Raw genomic sequence first — 19,584 nt, 5'->3', positions numbered from 1 at the left:
ATGCACTGGTCTCTGCCTCAACAACTCCCTGTGGCAAATCATTGCATGCTCGAACAACTCTCTCTAATAAAGACATTTTTCCTAACCTCACTCCTCATTCTCTTAATGACAGTTTTAAATTGATGATCCCTCATCACTGATTCTCCAGCCAGAGGAAATAGTCTTTCCCTGTTCACCCTATCAAAACCTTTCATGGTTTAAAAAATCTCCTATTAAATATAATCTTAACCTTCCCCGCTCCAGTGGAAATAATCTCAGTATTACAAGTCACTCCTGATAACAATATTATTCTGGTGAATTTACACTGTATGCTTTCTATGGCTTTAATGCCCTTTCTATATTGGGGCACCCCAAACTACACACCGTACTCTAAATGTGGCCAAACTTGTTAAATTTATCGTAACCTCTTTAATCGTGTACTCTACACCCCTATTTATAAAACTCAAATTGCCATTGACCTTTTTATGGCTTCATCTACCTGCATTCGCACTTTGAGGGGATTATATATTTGAACTTCCTGTTCTGTCTGTTCATCCACACCCTTCAGCATCTTTCCATTGAGTGTAACAGAAAGCAAAGACTTGCATTTATATAGCGCCTTTCACGACCACCGGACGTCCCAAAGCGCTTTACAGCCAATAAAGTACTTTTTGAAGTGCAGCCACTGTTGTAATGTAGGAAACACGGCAGGCAATTTTGCGCACAGCAAGCTCCCACAAACAGCAATGTGATAATGACCAGATAATCTGTTTTAGTGATGTTGGCAGAGAACTCCCCTGCTCTTCTTTGAAATAGTTCCATGGGATCTTTTACATCCACCTGAGAGGGCAGACGGGGGCTCGGCTTAACGTTACTTCCGAAAGACGGCACCTCCGACAGTGCAGCACTCCCTCAGCACTGCCCTGACATTGTGTATATTCCCATTTCTTGCTTTTCCATCCAAAATGTAGGAATTCACACTGCTCCATATTAAATGGCATCTGCCAGCTGTCTGCCCGTTCCACGTCCATGTTCTCCTGAAATCTTTGACAGACCTCACTGTTTGTCAATCTATTATTTTCATCAGCAAATTTTTAAATCATGCTTCCTGAGCCCATGTGCAAGTCATTTATATATACACCAAGAACAAAATTATAGGCAGCACTGGTCCCTGTTTCAAACCTTCTCTAATCTGAGCAGCACCCATTAACTTAACACCTTGTGACCGTCAACTAACTTTCTACTTATGCTGCTACATTTCCTTTTATATCATATGCCTAAATTTTTGTAACATGCCTTCTGTGAGACAATTGATCGAATGCCTTTGGAAAATCCATAGCCACAGTGGCCTAGAAATTCAGTGGGCTGCGCCACCCGTTTGCGCCTTAAGAGGGCAGTAAGTGGGTGGGAAGCCACTGGCCCCGCCTCCCGCTAAATTTAGCGGGACGCTAATGGCGGCGCTAGCCGTTAGCGCTGCGCCGCTACCGATGACATCATCGGTGTGCGCAGTGCCCCGCTACTGCCCCGATCGTGAAATTTAGTGGCACCCCCTGCATTAACGCCGGTCGCAATTTGCGACCGGCTCAGGGGGGCCTACCTGCGGCAGTAGAGGCGCTGAGGTGCGGGGCGGCCATTTTTTTTGCTGGCCGCCTGCCAGCACCTATCCTCGCCGCCGTCCCTGGCCTCCTGAGGCCACCCCGCCACCCCCCCCCCCCCCGTGGAGTGCCGGATGTGTCCCAAGAGCCCGGCACTTCTCCTCGGTGCCAGGCTCTTTTGCCGGCACTTGCGCTCTTCGAGCGCGCTGCAGCAGGCCCCTCCCCTTTAAGAAGGGGAGGAAGGCCTGCAGTACCGCAGCGTGCACGTTGCGCTGCAATCTTCAGCTGCATCGCCCCAAGAGGGATGCGGGGCGCCTCGAGTAGCGCCGCGCTTCCCTCTGGGGCGCGCCAATTGAATTTGCGGCGGGCGGCTGCGACTACTTCCGGGGCGCTACTTCCGGCGCCCTGGCGAGGCTAGCGCCCCAAATGGGACGCCACTGAATTTCTCGGCCGGTATCTATTGCATTCCCTTTAACCAAGCAATTGGTCACTTCTTCAAACATTTCCTCCCTTTAACAAATCCATACTGGCTGTCCTGGGTTAACCCATTGTATTTCTAAGTTTTTAAAATTAATTCTCAGGAAGAAGGTATGACTGGCAGTTAAGAGTATATAGGCCAGACCAGGTAAGGATGGCATGTTTCCTTCTCTGAAGTACACTAGTGAACCAGTTGGGTTTTTGCAATAATCTAACACCTTCCTGGTCACTTTTACTGGTAAGTGTAAGATTTTTTAAACCTAATACGAATTCTCAAACTGCCATGGTGGGATTGTGAACTCGCATTCTGCGGATTATTAATCCAGGCCTCTGGTTTACTAGCCCGGTAACATAGCCACTACCCTAATTTAAGTGCTCATTCAATTAATCTTGTTAAAAAGAGAGTTTCGCCATCAGGAATCGGGTTTAAATAAATCCTTAAGAATAAACGGGGCTGGGCTTAGACTCACCCAGGACTGTTGGAATGCCTCTCCTCTCACTACTGGCTATAAGTGCCTTGTTTAAATAGAGCCTGCTCAGTCCCAATCCAGTTCCATAGTGAGCGTGGGCCCACAGCACAAAGCTGAATATAATTTGTGGTAAATAATAATAATTAAACTCTTAGCTGTAGCTAACACTGGTAAATTAGCTGAGAAAAATATTTTACTGCTTGTATACACTTTACGCCCTAATTAATATAAATTAAGTTTCTTATGGATGTCACCTTTAACTTAATGACAGAAGGGGGGAGGGTCATAAATGGGCGCCTTCCTGTTTTAGGTTGAATCTATAAGAGTTAGGACCCTGAGAATTGAGTTGTGGGCTTGCCCTCCTGTTCATCCCCTGAAGGACACTAAACGCCATTTTGAATCAGGCCCCATTGGATAACGTATCCAAAGTCTGCCTGGGTCTACTTAATATAGTCAAATTTTTCAGGGCCATTTTAAACTGCTCCAGCATGCTATCCACCATAGACCCACCAATTATGGGCAGGAACAGTGGGAAGGTGGCCATTTCCAGCATTATTTAAAGGGATCCTACCCCCAGGTGCAGGACATCATCGACTGCACCACATAGCCTTGCGCGCTCCAACACAAGACCTCAAATAATGCACGAACAGGAAGAGCTTCCACTCACACGGCATGCAGCTCACGACGCAGGCCTGTGCCACATACCCTGGCAGTTGTCATCATGCCCTCATCCTGTGTCGGTACTCAATTCTCTCTCTTTTTCAATCAGACCATTGGGTCAGAGGCTGGCTGCTTGAGGACAAGGGCTACCCCTGCACACATGGTTCATGACACCAGTCAGGAACCCGTGCACAGACGCCAAGATGAGATACAATCAAAGCCATGCCTCCACCAGAGCCCTGAGAGAGCAAACCATTGGCATCTTGAAGCAAAGACCACCAATGAGTACATCTATGCACATGTGTGTGTATGTATGGGAGTGCACATGTGCATGTGAGTATATGTATGTATGTGCATATGTGTGTCTATGTATGAGCATGCACACATGCATGTGTGTATGTATATATATCTGCATGTCTGTGCAAGTGTTTTTTAACAGAGATAAATTATATCTCCCCTACATAGAGGTATATGGGAAAATCATTAACTGTAAAAATAATTAAAATGTTAGTAAATTCAGGAAATTAAAAATAACACAGGTACTTTAAAATATTTGTTACAGATTTACATACTCCTCTTCTTTCTGAACACTTTGTCAAGTGAGTAAGATGGGGCTTTTTTATTTGACAGTCCCATTTAATTTCAGGTGATTTCTAGATCATTTCTGCATCCTATATTGAGTTTATAATGAGTCCCCAGTGTGTTATCCGAGCTCTGCAGTTGGACTGATTGGAGTTGCTCTGATTACGTTGCTGGCTGTTACATGGCACTTCTGCCGTTGTCTGCCATGCGTGTGTATGTAACTGTGTGATGATGTGGATCAATTCTCAGCCTCACACACACAAAGATAACTTTCACCAGTATAAGGTTTCTACAATTAACAATCCTCTCATCCAAAAATATTAATAAGAAATAATTTAAGAGGCAACGTGTATATATTATGATAATCTCGTGTAGGACATTCACTTCCTGTCCACAAATCTTATTTCCTGTTGTCACGATTTTTTAGTCATGCTTTTCTATCAACAGTTACCATTGCAAATTACTATGGCAACGTTCCCCATTCAGTTTTGCCATGTCGACTGTCACAATATAGTTGTAGACAGTGGCACTAGATGGCTCTGAGCAGTGAGTTCCTGAAGTCTCCCAACTCCATTGCCATCTTGTGTAGTAAAAAAACTTTTATTTATCAACTTATTGTGGGCAATGCCACAGGGAATATACTACAGGGGGTACTAGTTAAGTTAAAGGTAAATTGTGTCCAATCCTTCCCACTGGAGTCAGCTCCAGTCACTGACTGGGCATCTATTCCCCCGGCCAGCTCCCGATCATGCACATTTTCCGTGGTTTAAATCCAGGGTGAATCTGCCGTCAGTAGGGCTACCATCTGTCTGAGTTTGGCCAGTTCACTTTCTGAATGGGATGTCTGGAAAAAATTTAACTGGACACCAAAAGTCTGTTTCTTTTCAAAACAATAGTCCATTTTTCCACTAACCTCTATACACTATGATATGGAGACATTAGTTGTTAAGGTTACTAAGTTCTTCAGTGAATTTTCTTTGGCAAAGCAAGTGTCAGAACTCAAGTTGCTTCCCTACCTCCTGCCCTGCCCCTATCCGGTTTTAGACTTATCAAAAGGTGACAATCCATCACTTTCTATCACACTGCCTCCTAACTGTCTCCGCACAAACCCTACTCCAAAGGTGGCTTCAATTTAATGGCTGGGTCGAGTCAGAACACAATTCGCCCTATTGAGAGCCAAGCTGGAAGTTGGACTTAGGCCAAGGTGAGGCCTATTCTGTCCTGTTATTCAGTGTAAACCGGGGTAGCAGGCTGCAACATGCAACAATATTTCGCATTTTGTCTCTTCTGTCTAACCTGGTGCGTTTTCTTCACAGATCGCTGCCCCAGGAGGAACCCTTCCCCCTGTCAGCACGCTGACCGCCCTCCACAGCTTACAACACAACCCGCACGCTATAGCCCAGCAGACCCAGAACCTCATCATGGCTTCCTTACCCAGCGTCATGGCCATTGCACCGAGTGAGTCATCGTGCCTGTCACCTGCACTAACCAATGGAGGAGCTTCAGCATTGGTGATCGGTAAGTAGGCACACAGATGTTTGTCGGTGTGAGTGAATGGGATATTTGCGGTAATTGCATAAAAGGAAATTTTGCATGTATTTAGGACCTTTGCATATCTCTAATAAGCATCTCAAAATACTTCACAGACAGTGAATTACTTTGAAGCGCAATGACTGTTGTCATGTACGAAAACATGGCAGCCATTTTGTGCATAACATGATCCCACAAATGGTGATAAAATAAATGACCAGTTAATCTGGTCTTTGGTGTTGGTTGAGGGAGGGAGTGTGAGACAAGATACCAAGAGAACTCCAGGCTCTAGTTTGTATAGTACCATGGGATCTTCAGCCACGATACCTGAACCACTACCACAAGCTGATGAGGCCTCAGGTTAACGCATCATTTAAAGAACAAATATCAAAGTATTAAAAAGGAGCTGAAAAATCCTCAACACCCAGACACTGCTTAACCACCAATAGTTGGTAAATGTACTGGCTGATGTGGTACTCACTCATACCATAGATGTTTACAGTATTGAAGGAGGCCATTCGGCCTATTGCATCTATGCTGGTTCTCTGCTAGAGCAATGCAAAACAAATCCCACTGCCCTGCTCTCTCCCCATAGTCCTACATCTTGCTCTGTTTCATATGTTATCTGCTCTCCCCTTAAAAAAGGCAATGGTTTCTGCTTCAATTGCTCCCCGTACTCGCTGATTCAATGCCTGGCCTATTCTGAATAAATTGATCTTAATTAAGAGTCATGAAAGAAAGAACTTGTATTTATATAACACCTTTCACAACCTTGGGACGTCCCAAAGCGCTTTACAGCCAATTAAGTACTTTTGAAGTGTAGCCTTTGTTGTAATGTGGGAAATGCAGCAGCCAATTTGCGCACATCAAGCTCCCACAAACAGCAATGTGAGAATGACCAGATCATCTGTTTTAGTGATGTTGGTTGAGGAATAAATATTGACCAGGACACCAGGGACAGCTCCCTGTTCTTCTTTGAAATAGTGCCATGGAATCTTTTACATCCACCTGAGAGGGCAGACGGGGGCTCGGTTTAACGTCTCATCTCACAGATGGCTCCAACAACGCAGCACTCCCTCAGTACTGCACTGGAGAGTCAGCCTAGATTTTGTCCTCAAGTCTCTAGAGTGGGATTTAAACCCACAACTTTCTGACCTACTAAGCCAAGGCTGAGTCGCGATCAGAGTCCTGCAATTGGGCTCAGCGTCCCTGGGCTAGGGAGCTGAAGATGTTGAAAATCCCGTGACGTTATTCCAGCTGGAGCCTGGTTGCTCTCCAGTCACTCCTGCACATTGCACCAGGACGCTACTAGGCTCAGCTGCGATGCCCCAGTCGGTGGGATAGCCTGCTGGAACTCGCGGTCTAGGCACACACAATAGAAGGGGGCGTCCCAAAGGAACACCAGAGGGCAGCCTATGGCACCGTATCCCAGGATGAGTCAGTGCCTTCAGGAGAGATGGGGGAGATAATCAGGGGTGAGGGGAAGTAAAGCTTTGGAAACTTCTCAAAGACTTTAAAGAAGCAAACGGAACATTGTTCTTCCAACGAGCTGTTCCTGGTCAGCAGAGAAACTGCAAGGCTTAAATCAACCCTGTTTTATGGAGTGCCAGGTGAACGTGACTGTACTCCACCAAGGATTTCCATTTTAAAATCCTGAACGAGTGCTCTCGAGTTTGTTTGAATTGAAATTTTAATTGAATTTTTAAATAAGGTGCAGTGATGAATTGCCCGAGCATCTGGACATCAAAGAGGAGAGAGGCCTGTCTCATCCTGCGCAACTCAAGAGGTATAACAGTTCAGTGGGAAAGACAAATGCGGCTGACTTTGAAGTGCGATGTTTATGTGCTGCAGCTCATGCATATCTAACAGAGAAAGTTCATATTCCGAAATCAGGGCAGTGACTTCAGACAAGAGGCAGCGAATGGGGGCGGGGTGTAGGAAACATGCACACACCTACATGAGCATGCAAGTTCTGACAAAGGCTCTTTCGTGACTGGGATGATGTAATACGATCATATGAAATTGATGGGGCAAGAAATTCCAGCTGGTCCATCAAGCTTGCCCCACACACCAAGATAGCTAGACACTAGTCCTCCACCCCTGCCCTCCGAAGCCACGGAATCCCCCGGGAGAGGCAAAAAATGATTCCCGCCTTCAATGATGCCGAATGTATTTAGTTTCCTGACTCCCCTTCTCTCTTTTTAAGTTACTTTAGATTAAATTGCAAGAGTAGACCAAGGGGGCACAGGTTCAAAAACAAACAAAGTGCTGGAGATACTCGGCAGGTCAGACAGCATCTGTGGAGAGAGAAACGGAGTTAACGTTTCAGGTCGGTGACCTTTCATCCAGCATTTTCTGTTTGTACTTCAGATTTCCAGCATCTGCAGTATTTACTTTTGTTTGGGTACAGGTTCAAACTAGTAAAAGGTAAATTTAGAACTGATAGCAGGACATTTCTCTTCACAGTAAGAGTGATCAATGTAAGGAATAGACTTTCAGATATAGTGGAGGAAAACATTCTCAAATAATTTATAAAAACAATTGAATGCTGCAATGGGGGCGGGACTTTAGGATCGTTTTGCTGCAAGTCGGGCTGACCGGCCTTCCTCAGACATTATGTTGTGGTCATTCCCAGATTGGTGTCAGCCGTGGCTCAGTGGGTAGCACTCTCGCCTCTGAGTCAGGCTGTGGGTTCAAGTCTCACTCTAGAGACTTGAGCGCAAAGTCCAGGCTGACACTCCAGTCCAGTACAGAGGGAGTGCTGCAGTCCGAGGTGCCTTTTTTCAGATGAGATGTTAAACTGCGGCCCTGTCTGCCCTCAGGTGGATATAAAAGATCCCACGGCACTATTGGAAGAAGAGTAGGGGAGTTCTCCCCGGTGTCCTGACTGATATTTATCCTTCAACCACCATCACTAAGAAGCAGATTATCCGGTCATTATCGCATTGCTGTTTGTGGGAGCTTGCTGTGCGCAAATTGGCTGCTGTGTTTCCTACGCTACAACAGCGACTACATCTCAAAAGTACTTGATTGACTGTAAAGCGCTTTGGGACGCATGAGGTTGTGAAAAGCGCTATATAAATGCAAGTCATTCTTCCCAGACTGAGAGGGAGGAGTGAGTGGTTGAGTTGCTGCTGGAAACAGCCGGAGACTTCTCCAAGCTCTTCGAGCAAGCTCGCATGTTGCACGTAATTCCTCCCCAAAAACAAACCCTCGGTGTGCCCACAATGTCTGTTGAATTAGAACTTTTTAATGTGTCCTGTGGTTTCAACTTCAGGGAATGTGCCAGTAAAAATATTTCCTAACACATATTTTTTTTGTACTTTCAGGCCTCGCCACGACTCAAGCTCAGAATGTCCCGGTCATTAACAGCATGGGCAGCAGCCTGACGACCCTTCAGCCGGTGCAGTTTCCACAGCAACTACACGCCCACCACCAGCAGCCAATCATGCATCAGGTCCAAGGTCACATGGCTCAGAGTTCATTCATGGCTACAATGGCACAGCTTCAGAACCCACATGGTGAGACGCTTCTTGTTTATTGTCATTCCTGAGGGTTGTGGTATCAAAAGCAATCCAGTGAAATTCAACATTTAGCACAACCCCTCTCACCCCCTAAACATTTCACATTTAAAGCCTTGCTGGAGATGTGTCCTGCCCCATTTATGAGACCACCCCTATTTTGCAGAACCGCTGATTGGATATATTGGGAACGGGAAATTCCTCCTCCTCCCACGAGAAAGGCTTGCTTTTCTTCAATATTCCCGAACCTCTAACAAAAATGTGGGACGCACAATTCGTGTGGAAAAGATTTTGTTGGTGGTAAAACTATCAGCCAGTTATGACCCACCTGTAATAATGATCCTTTAGTGCTCCTCAAGCAGCTAATGAGCCCGTTAGCCCAGATGAATGTATACATGCCAGCCTGGAAAACCAGTTTCAAAAAAGCTGGCAACTCAAGACCGCTCGAGGGCTCTGTACCTTAAGCGGTAGGTATACCCAAGGGGAGAAAAACTCAGTATCGACCATTTTGGGGCGCTAACATCGCTTGGCCGCTAACTTTAGCGCCGGCAACCATGAAATTGAGTTTTTACGCCCCAAAAGGGAAGTGGGATGTTAAATCAAGCGCTCCACTTCCTTCTTAGGGCGCTAATGTCGGAGAGCGGGGCAGAGACTTCAGGAGCGCTGCACTCTGGGCTGTGCAGCGCTGCCGCGTTCAAAGGCTCCTTCCCTCCCTTAAAGGGAAGGGCCATCGCTGCAGGCTCTGTAATTTAAAAAGTACCTACCTGGACCACCAAGGCAGCCGCGATCCCGCGCGATCAGCCCAGCACTCGAGCAGTGTGTTTTTGACCGGTGCTGCTGCAGGGGGCGGAGGTCAATTTCGGGTCCGGGGCGATGCGCACGGCGACGATGTCACGAGCTCCGGGTGAAGGAGATCGGGGCGCAACGCCATAGCGCCACTGCAAAACTTCCGTCAAATATGGCGGGAGTCGATGTCAGCGCCGCGCCCGGCCGCAAAGCCATTTGTGCCCCGTTAGCGCCCCCAAAGGCACCCAGTTTCACCCCCAACATTCCTAAACATCACAAGTTCATGAAAACCCAAAGGGGTAAATTCGAGTCTTGCAGGCGCAGAGTTGGTGCTGCAGTTCCAAAGCGGCTGTTCAGGCCCCAATCCCCTCCCCTCACCATGCATTCTCTCCCCTCTCTTTGGCATCTATTTCTCCTGCCCACTCCTTTCCGAATCCAGTGGCTAATACACAAGGCAGGCCTTGCTCTGAGAATGTAGCACTGCCCCAGTGCTGCACTGAGGTGTTAGCGGAGATTATGTGCTCAAGTCCTGGAGTGGAGCTTGAACCCATGTCCTTCTGACTCAGAGGCAAAAGTGCCACCAACTCAGCCAACCCACACTGGTGAGGTTTCATTCTTCATTCGGGCTCCGTGTTATGAATTTTTAAAATAACCTTATCATCCAAAACAATATAGAATATAAAGAAAGGGCTGATCATGGCGTGGGGCTACTGCACAGGATACTGGACAGGTAGCTGCAATATGCTTCCATCCCATAGGTGAATACTGTACTCAGTTAAAAAGTTGTTATGTGAGTATAAAGGCCACATATACAGAGGATGCAAATAGAAAGAAAGACTTGCATTTATATAGCTCCTTTCACAACTACCGAACGTCCCAAAGCGCTTTACAGCCAATGAAGTACTTAAAGTGTAGTCACTGTTGTAATGTAGGAAACGCGGCAGACAATTTGCACACAGCAAGCTCCCACAAACAGCAATGTGATAATGGCCAAATAATCTGTTTTAATAATGTTGATTGAAGGATAAATATTGGCCAGGACACTGGGGATAACTCCCCCACTCATCTTCAAAATAGTGCCATGGGATCTTTTATGTCCATCTGAGAGGGCAGATGGACCTCGGTTTAACGTCGCATCCAAAAGATGGCACCTCCGACAGTGCAACACCCCCTCAGCACTGCACTGATGTGTCAGCCTAGATGTTTGTCTTTGTTTTGGGGAATGAGAGTTTATTGATACTCCAACATTGGCAGAAATCAGTAGCCAATTGTACTTTACCGTATGGCACAGATTATCAAGCAGTTATACTTTAGTTAGCAAGCAGATATACAACCTGCCGCTACTATCCTAGATCGCCCGTTGATCAGACTCAGGGCTCTTGGGCATTCCTGGTGAGCTGTCCGGTAGCTCCGAGATGTCTCACCTACCCATAGCTATGCTGACCCTTTTATATCTTAGATGCCGAGGGCGTCACAAATGTCTTTTTTGCGAGGCAGCTGTCTGCCTTGAGGTTGCAGAGTTCTCAGTTCTGCTAACATCTGTTATTTTGTTTCCTCGTTAGAGCTAATTTTGTGTTAGGCTGCAATTGGGCACGAGCTGGAACAATGGGTTGCGTTAACCAGCCAGCCAGAGGTGGTCAGAATGCAGTAGTCAGCTCTTAGCCTGATATATTTAGCCATTATCCCTCCTGTTGAGCCTTAGCTCTAGCCTAAGGCTCAACTCACCTTCAGACTGCATGATATCGCACCATGTCGACCTCGCGATCTAGGCGGATGTAAAGCTGCCGACCTTTAATACATTACGAGCACAAGCACACATTGTAAGATTATTAAGTCCTGGGAGAGAATTTTAGCCCAAGGAATTTGGCAAGGATGCTATTCTACATTGCACACAACCTCCCACCACTCATGATCACCGAACTTATTAATCTGATCAGCTGTGGCTCGTTCTGTTGTTTGCATTCGGAAAGATGTACGTACATGGCAGTACGTTGGAGGATCGACTTAAGGCTGAAGGAGAGATATGGAATGGGGTGTCCGAACTTTAGGACACCTTCTTGTGCCTCCTATTCTGACCCTGATCTCAGTTACGTTATGTGTCTGGACTGGAATCAAGATGGTGTCAGCCACCTTACGCTGTACACGCACCCCCCCCTCCCGACCCCGTACAATTCGGGGAGCGCTCATCTAGTGTGAGCCCACACGCAGGCACACTATTCTGCAACACATCGCAGCTACACATCCAGGTGTCTTTAATCAGCGAACAACACGATAGGTCAGGTGCAGCCCAGGTGAGATTTGATTTCACCAGAATTCTAGGATAGTTGACAAATTCCTTATGCACATCGTCCTCCATTACCCCTACGGGTGTAACTTTAAAGACTTGCTGTTTGGTTGATGGTGTCGGACTTCCTGAGAGTTCCTCTCCCTAAACTGCCATATCTTGGTGGTCAACATCTGCTGGTAGAATCTCTAATAGGTCTTATCGCATAAACCAAAGGGCATTTCAATTTGCAATAGATTAAGAAGTACTGGAAAAATGTCAAACATAACATCATTATACAGTAATTTATAGGTTCTGAGGGTAGACAATGAGGGGACATGTTAGGATCCGTTTTGGTCACATTATTGTCCCGCTCTTTCTCTTTGGAGGTAAGGTCTCCACTATGGATATGCGCTTGAAGTGCCATAACCTACAAGGCTATGGACCAACTGCTGGAAAGTGGGATTAGGCTGGATAGCTCTTTGTTGCCCGGCACAGACAAGATGGGCCGAATGGCCTCCTTCTGTGCTGTAAATTTCTATGATTCCTGAGGCCGAATTGGGTGGAGCCTGGGTATCTTCCAAAACCCATGATGGTATCTGTAGTGTATGTAACTGTTCTACCTTTAAGAGAACTATTGTATGTAACCGTCCACCTTTAAGAGAACTGTTTTAGGTGTGGCACTACTTTATCTTGGCTGCTGTATACTGTAATACCGACGGTGACCACACCGGTATATAAGTGCTGTGTCAGGATTTATTGGGCAGATTCGCCCTGACCTTCGAATAGTAAAGTCCTGTTAAAGTTACTCTTGTAGTCTGTGTGTTAATTCGCCATAATACCTACAGACTTTACAGTGGCGACGAGTTCGATCTTACCCTGCGGCAACAATACTTCCGAAGCAGTTAACGAGCGTCGAGAAGAGGCACCCGCCCTCGTCGTTCTGCTGAGAGAAAACTCGAGTCTGCAGAGCAAGGAAGAAGGAAGAATTCAGACACGAAGCCTTCCATCAGCAACAGGCACTGATTGTCCCTTCTGCCACGGTGGTGAGTGAGCCGATCAGCACGAGAAGCAAGTCGGCCACGGTGACTGTGAGTAAAGGGAAAATAAAAAAATAAACGGAGGATAAGGGCGGTGAACTCGACCACGGTCGGGGGAAAGGAGCCGGACAGAAGTCGGGCCCAGAGGCGCTGAGACTGGGGCAGCGTGGAGCACGGAAGCCGCGGTACAAGCGGGCTGGGAGACGCAACGGCGTCGTGAGACAGCTAGACCGCGACCGGCGAAAAAGGCCAGGCAGCGACCGAGGCCACGAAGCACTGCGACCGGGATCGTAAGGCGCGGGAAGATATAAAAATAAATAAACCGCGGTGAACTCAGCCGCAGCCGGGGAGGAAAGCACCGGACTGCGAGAGGGCTGGGAGGCGCGATTGGAAGCCGCTGAGGGAGAGACAGAGCCCGAGCGAGCGGGAGAGACAGAGCCGAGCGAGGGAGACTGAGCGAGATCCAGCCCAGCGGCTGAAACTGTTCGCCGTCAACGGGTTGTACCCAGCGCCGGTTGCCCTGCCGAGAAAAGGGAACAAGGAACGCACTGAAGCCGACGCGCAGGCTGCGAACCCCGAAAGCCAGCGGTCGTCGCCCGAGGGAAAAGCTTACCCCTCCCGCCAGGGGAAGAAACGCGGGAAGCCGCCAGTAGGCGGGGAAGAAGACAGAAGCGGGAAACCGCCATTTTGAAAGTGGGCGGGGAAAGAAGACCAGCGCGGGAAACCGCCATTTTGGCAAAAAAAAAGTTAAAGAAATATTTCGTTGTTGTTTCTCAGGAAGAGGGTGAAGATGCCTAAGCGTAGTAACATCAACGGTTTCGTTTCCGATGTGGAAGATTGGGCCACGTATGTAGAACGCATCGAGATATATTGTAAGGTCAATAAGATAGCAAATTATGACAAAGCTCTAACTGTGGCGACACGCCACCACTGGACATAATCCGCTCACGGCGGCACAGACAGTCTAAGCAGAAGCCCCCAGCCGGGGGCCCTTTCCTCCAGCAACTTGTTTCCCGCAGGGACAGGCTGCCGGGAGCACTTCCTGTCTGGGAAGTATTTAAGTGGATGCGCGGGCTTTTCTAGTTCCTGTTTGTCATGTGGTTGGAATAAAGCAGTTGTGTTTTCAATAGCTCTGGTCTCGACTCCCACGTTTGCCGCGGTATCTCAACATAACCTTACTAAACTCAATGGGTGCGAAGACATACGGGTTATTGAAGCATCTTCTATCACCAGCTAAACCGGCGGATCAGTCTTTCGCTTATATTGTTGCTGTCCTGAAGGACCATTTGAACCCCGCACCGCTGATGTTAGCGGAACGATCTAAATTTTACGTGAGAACGCAACTAAAAGAGGAAAGCAACGCAGAGTACCTGGTTGAACTGCGTAGACTAGCAAAATACTGCCAGTTTGGGGTAAATCTGTCAGAGGCACTGAGAGACAAGTTCGTGTGCGGAATGTCGAAGGAAGGAATACAAAAACGACTGCTCGAAGAGAACGATCTTACACTTGAGAAGGCTGTCCTTATTGCAGCATCGCACGAAGCCGCAGCGAGAGGCACGGCGGAAATGCAGCGGAAGACAGCGGTACTCAGTATGGATCAAATGACTTCGGGTACAACGAAATGTTATCGTTGTGGGAAGACAACACACGATCAGAACCAATGCTGGTTTAAAAACCAGGAATGTAGGAAATGTGGCAAGCCTGGTCACATAGCTAAAGTATGCCAGTCAGGAAAGAAGACCAGCAATAATAAGTCACCGCAGAAGAAGTACAGAAAGGTACATAAGGTGACTGGGAAGAGTACAGATGAACAGAATTCGGATTCAGACTCCAACAGCAAGGAACTGGGTAGTCTGAGGATTCACAATGTGAGTAAAGAAGCTGACCGACAAACTATCTGGGTCACACTACAGATTGCAAAAGTCCAAGTGAAAATGGAAGTGGACACCGGATCGGCGTTGACGGTCATGAATAAGCAAGATTACAAAAAGTTGTTCAAACATATTCCCCTACGGGATACGGAGATAGTATTGCAGACATACACGGGGCATAAAGTATACCCCATCGGAAAGATAAAAGTCAAGGTGAGACACAAGGGCAAAGATCACCGAGGAATGAACATGTATGTGCTACCCGAGGGAGGTCCACCACTTCTGGGACGGGAGTGGATCAGGAAAATAAAGATAGACTGGCACTCACTAAACACAATGACGGTAGATTCCAGAAAGGAAGATGTCAAACCTGAACAGTTGTCCAGAATATTGGACGAAGCTAAAGAGGTATTTCAGCAAGGACTGGGAACACTGAGAGGAATTACGGCAAAAGTCAAGATTGCAGAACATGCAAGCCCAAAATTTTTCAAAGCCAGATCGGTACCTTACGCGATACGACCTGCTGTGGAGGCAGAACTGGAAGAGCTTGAACGTTCAGGGGTACTGTCTAAGGTGGACTGGAGTGAGTGGGCCACGCCCATTGTTCCCGTCATGAAGTCTTCTTCAAGTAACAAGCCAGGGGGACCGGGAAAGGTCCGCATCTGCGGAGACTTCAAGATCACAGTTAATCCGGTGCTTCACACGGTACAATACCCGCTTCCGCGGATTGAGGATATCTTTGCTTCATTGTCTGGCGGGAAACACTTCACCAAGATAGACCTGGCACAAGCATACTTACAAATGGAAGTCGAGGAAGAGTCGCGCCAGTATCTCACAATCAACACACACAGAGGCTTGTATCGTTATAATAGACTGGTTTTTGGAGTAGCTTCGGCTCCAGCAATTTGGCAGAGGGCCATGGAGCAGGTCTTACAGGGGATTCCAAGCACTCAGTGTTACTTGGACGATATCCTGATTACAGGAGAGGACGAGGAGGAACACCTCGCAAATTTGAAACTGGTGCTCACCAGGTTGAAGGAATATGGCCTTCGAGTTAATCGCCAGAAATGTGAGTTCTTCCAGAAACGGATCTCGTACTGCGGTCATGTCATTGACCAAGAGGGGCTGCACAAGTCACCTGACAAGATAGAAGCTGTCGTGAAGGCCCCCGCTCCGGAAAATGTATCACAGTTGAGATCGTTTCTGGGGTTGATTAATTATTACCACAAGTTTCTGCCAAATCTATCCACGGTGCTGCATCCGCTGAATGCTCTGTTGCGGAAAGAAGTACCATGGAAGTGGAGCGAGGACTGTAAGAAGGCCTTTCGCAGAAGCAAGGCGTTGATTACCTCTGAGGAAGTGTTGGCTCATTTCAACCCAACGTTACCTCTTCGTCTAGCTTGTGATGCTTCCCCTTATGGAATTGGAGCAGTACTTTCACACAAGTTACCAAATGGCTCGGAAAGGCCAGTCACATTTGCGTCCCGATCATTGACCTCCGCTGAGCGAAATTATGCTCAGATAGATAGGGAGGCCCTCAGCCTTGTGTGGGGAGTAAAGAAATTCAATCATTACCTGCAGGGCAAGAAGTTCACATTACTGACAGACCACCAGCCGTTGGTGTCCATATTCAACCCTAACAAGGCCGTTTCCACTATGACAGCGCAAAGGCTACAGAGGTGGTCCGTGTTACTTGGGGCACACCAATATGACATCGAATACAAAAGGTCCAAACAGCATGGAAATGCTGATGGGTTATCGCGCCTACCGTTGCCAGTAGTAGAAGAGGCGGCTACAGTGGACCCGGTAGAGATGTTCCACTCATCCATAGTGGAATGTCTACCAGTAACAAATTCGATGATCGAAAATGAAACAAGAAATGATCCGACTCTCTCACGAGCCTACGATTTAACGGTGGAGGGATGGCCAGCACATGGCGAACCAACGCTGCCCGCATTTTCGCAAAGAAGAGAACAGCTGTCAGTGTGCCGAGGAACCTTGATGTGTGGATCTAGAGTGGTGATTCCACCCAAACTTCAGCATAAGGTGCTAAAGGAGCTTCACGAGGGGCATCTGGGTGGAGTGAAAATGAAGAACCTAGCAAGAGCGTTTGTGTGGTGGCCAGGTATTGATGGAGACATCGAAGAAATAACCAAGAGCTGTCTAGGATGCCAGAAGGTCCAAAACGCGCCACCACAAGCTCCTCTGCATCCATGGGAGTGGCCCTCATCTCCTTGGCAAAGGGTACACGTCGACTTTGCTGGTCCATTTATGGACTCAACGTTTCTAATCGCGGTGGATGCACACTCCAAGTGGCCGGAGGTAATAAAGATGTCCTCCACCATCACGGAAAAAACCATCACAGTATTACGGACCATATTTGCCAGGAATGGGCTGCCGGAACAGATCTGTTCTGATAATGGACCGCAATTTGTGTCCGAAGAATTCAGGAAGTTCTTATAAAGGAATGGGGTCAAGCACTACACGTCAGCCCTATACCATCCCGCCACCAATGGATTAGCTGAAAGTTTTGTCCAGACCTTCAAGAAGGCCATAAAGGCCATGGGTAATGAAGACATCAACCTACAACATAAGGTAGATAACTTCTTGTTGGCGTACAGGAATGCAACACATGCGGTCACAAACCAAACTCCCGCCATGATGTTTTTCAATAGAAGACTAAGATGCCGGCTGGATTTGATTAAGCCAAACGTCAGAAGGGACGTAGAGAACCGGCAATTTCAGGGCATGAATGAAAGGCCAACTCGATCCTTTCAGATAGGTCAACAAGTTTTGGCCCGGGACTACCGTACCGAGAAATGGCAGCCTGGAACTATTGGGAAAAGGCTAGGGCCGCTGATGTATACCGTGGACATTGGTGACAGCATCATAAGGCGACATGTTGACCAGATCATAGGGTCATCCACAAAGGACCAACCTACTCCACAACCTTACACGGCTAATGTTGAAGCAGAGATACCCAGAGCACCTACCTCCGATCTGGTAATACTCGAATCAGATGAACCTGACACTGTCCTTCAAGCCGAATCGACCTTGCCAGAAGAACCTACTACCCCGCCGAAAACTACTACACCACCGAGGCGTTATCCGGACAGAGTCAGGAAGCCTCCAGAGAGACTGAATCTGTGAACTGTTTTGCATAAGTTGTATATATGTTATGATGTTATGTTAATGGGGAATAAGTATGTTGTAAGCTAAAAAGGGAGGATTGTAGTGTATGTAACTGTTCTACCTTTAAGAGAACTATTGTATGTAACCGTCCACCTTTAAGAGAACTATTTTAGGTGTGGCACTACTTTATCTTGGCTGCTGTATACTGTAATACCGACGGTGACCACACCGGTATATAAGTGCTGTGTCAGGATTTATTGGGCAGATTCGCCCTGACCTTCGAATAGTAAAGTCCTGTTAAAGTTACTCTTGTAGTCTGTGTATTAATTCGCCATAATACCTACAGACTTTACAGTATCGGGGTCCTTCCAACTCTGTTATACCCGGCAAGTGTGGACTTGCATCTATGGACCCTGGCAGGGGGGCTGGGGGAGGTTGTCAAAAAATTGATATTGGGCTAGTCTTAAAGCAAGACAGTCTATTTGCCCCGCCTCTGACCCTTTCCATCGTTTGATCTGGTGTATGTGTATCCACCTATTTCCTTGCCCACAGTTTACTTTATGTGTATTTGGGCTCAGTTTATCGATTATGGAAAACGAACCTTCGAATTTTCTGGACCATTTTCCCGAAACATTATGTAGTTTGACCATCGCTTTATCCCCCACTTTAAAACCTTCAGTAGCCGTGTTGAATCTACGCTGTTGGTTTGAGTGGCCTATGTTACTAGCGGCATCGGGGTACACTTGATGAAGGTGGGAGTGGAGCTGGTCCATATACATATCGCTGTGAACGCCATCCGGCTGGGGAGCACACAAGCCACCAGTCAGTCATACCTCGGGAAGTCGCATTGTCCGACCAGTCATGACCTCAAAGGGGGTATGGCCAGTCGCTTTAGAGGGCGTACCTCTGATGGCCATAAGGATTAGAGGTAATATAACATCCCAATTCTTCCCCGGCTCAGTAAACAGACTTGGCCAGCCTGGATTTGATATACGGTTCATATGCTCAACCATGCCGGCTGTTTGTGGGATGTAGGGAATATGAAATCAAACGGGTCGTATTGCAATCTTGCGAGGGACCCTTTGGTACAGGAGGTCAGACCCTGCCATTGTTCTGCTGGAGGAGCAGAAGCTTGTATCATGTTTATGCAACCAGTGTCTCCTGCTTTGGGTCCACCTAGTTTCGGCCATTCTTTAAATTGTTTAAAAAGTTCCTCCTGTTCTTTCCCGACCTCATTCTGTTGTCGGTGCCCCGAACCAAACAGTGCCAGCATAAATTCGCCTTCACTCGCCGCGACCAACAATACACTTGGACCTGCCTGCCTGCCTCAGGGTTTTCACAATGCGCCCTCGATCTTTCGCCAAATCTTAGGCAACGTACTTGGCAGATTTCACAAAGCCTGAAGCTTTAGTACAGTACATAGATGACGTCCTTTTGCACACTGAGATCCTTAAAGAATTGTTAGACCTCCTAAAAGAGAATGGTATAAAGATTAACCCAAGAAAAGCTCAGATTGTCAGGTCTCTGGTAAAGTATTTTTTAACAAATTTACCTTTTTGGTGGTGGCCTCCACAGTCATTAAAGGGTTTACATGTAGACCATCTTTTTCCAGGCTGGATTTGAATCCATACCCCCCCAGAGATTAAGGAGCAGCATGCTAACCCAGTGTGCCACCCAG

At 47.3% G+C, this 19,584-nt stretch overlaps 1 protein-coding gene across 3 annotated transcripts in view; it reads left to right on the top strand.

The window, feature by feature from the left end:
* The window catches only part of hnf1a (HNF1 homeobox a), a 268,622-nt gene that overhangs the window by 180,386 nt on the left and 68,652 nt on the right, over positions 1 to 19,584 (top strand). For all 3 annotated transcript variants that reach the window (XM_085961826.1, XM_085961827.1, XM_085961828.1), the window contains exons 6-7: positions 5,080 to 5,281; positions 8,623 to 8,814. In XM_085961826.1, coding sequence (XP_085817952.1) covers positions 5,080 to 5,281; positions 8,623 to 8,814 — 394 coding nt within the window. The remainder of the gene's footprint in view (positions 1 to 5,079; positions 5,282 to 8,622; positions 8,815 to 19,584) is intronic.

This window comes from Somniosus microcephalus, chromosome 19 (assembly GCF_052327205.1).
Source record: "Somniosus microcephalus isolate GS21.2 chromosome 19, FLI_Smic_1.0, whole genome shotgun sequence".
Taxonomy (NCBI): Eukaryota; Metazoa; Chordata; class Chondrichthyes; order Squaliformes; family Somniosidae; genus Somniosus; species Somniosus microcephalus.
Note: the sequence above shows the minus strand (reverse complement) of the source record. Positions and strands in the feature narration are given on the sequence as shown.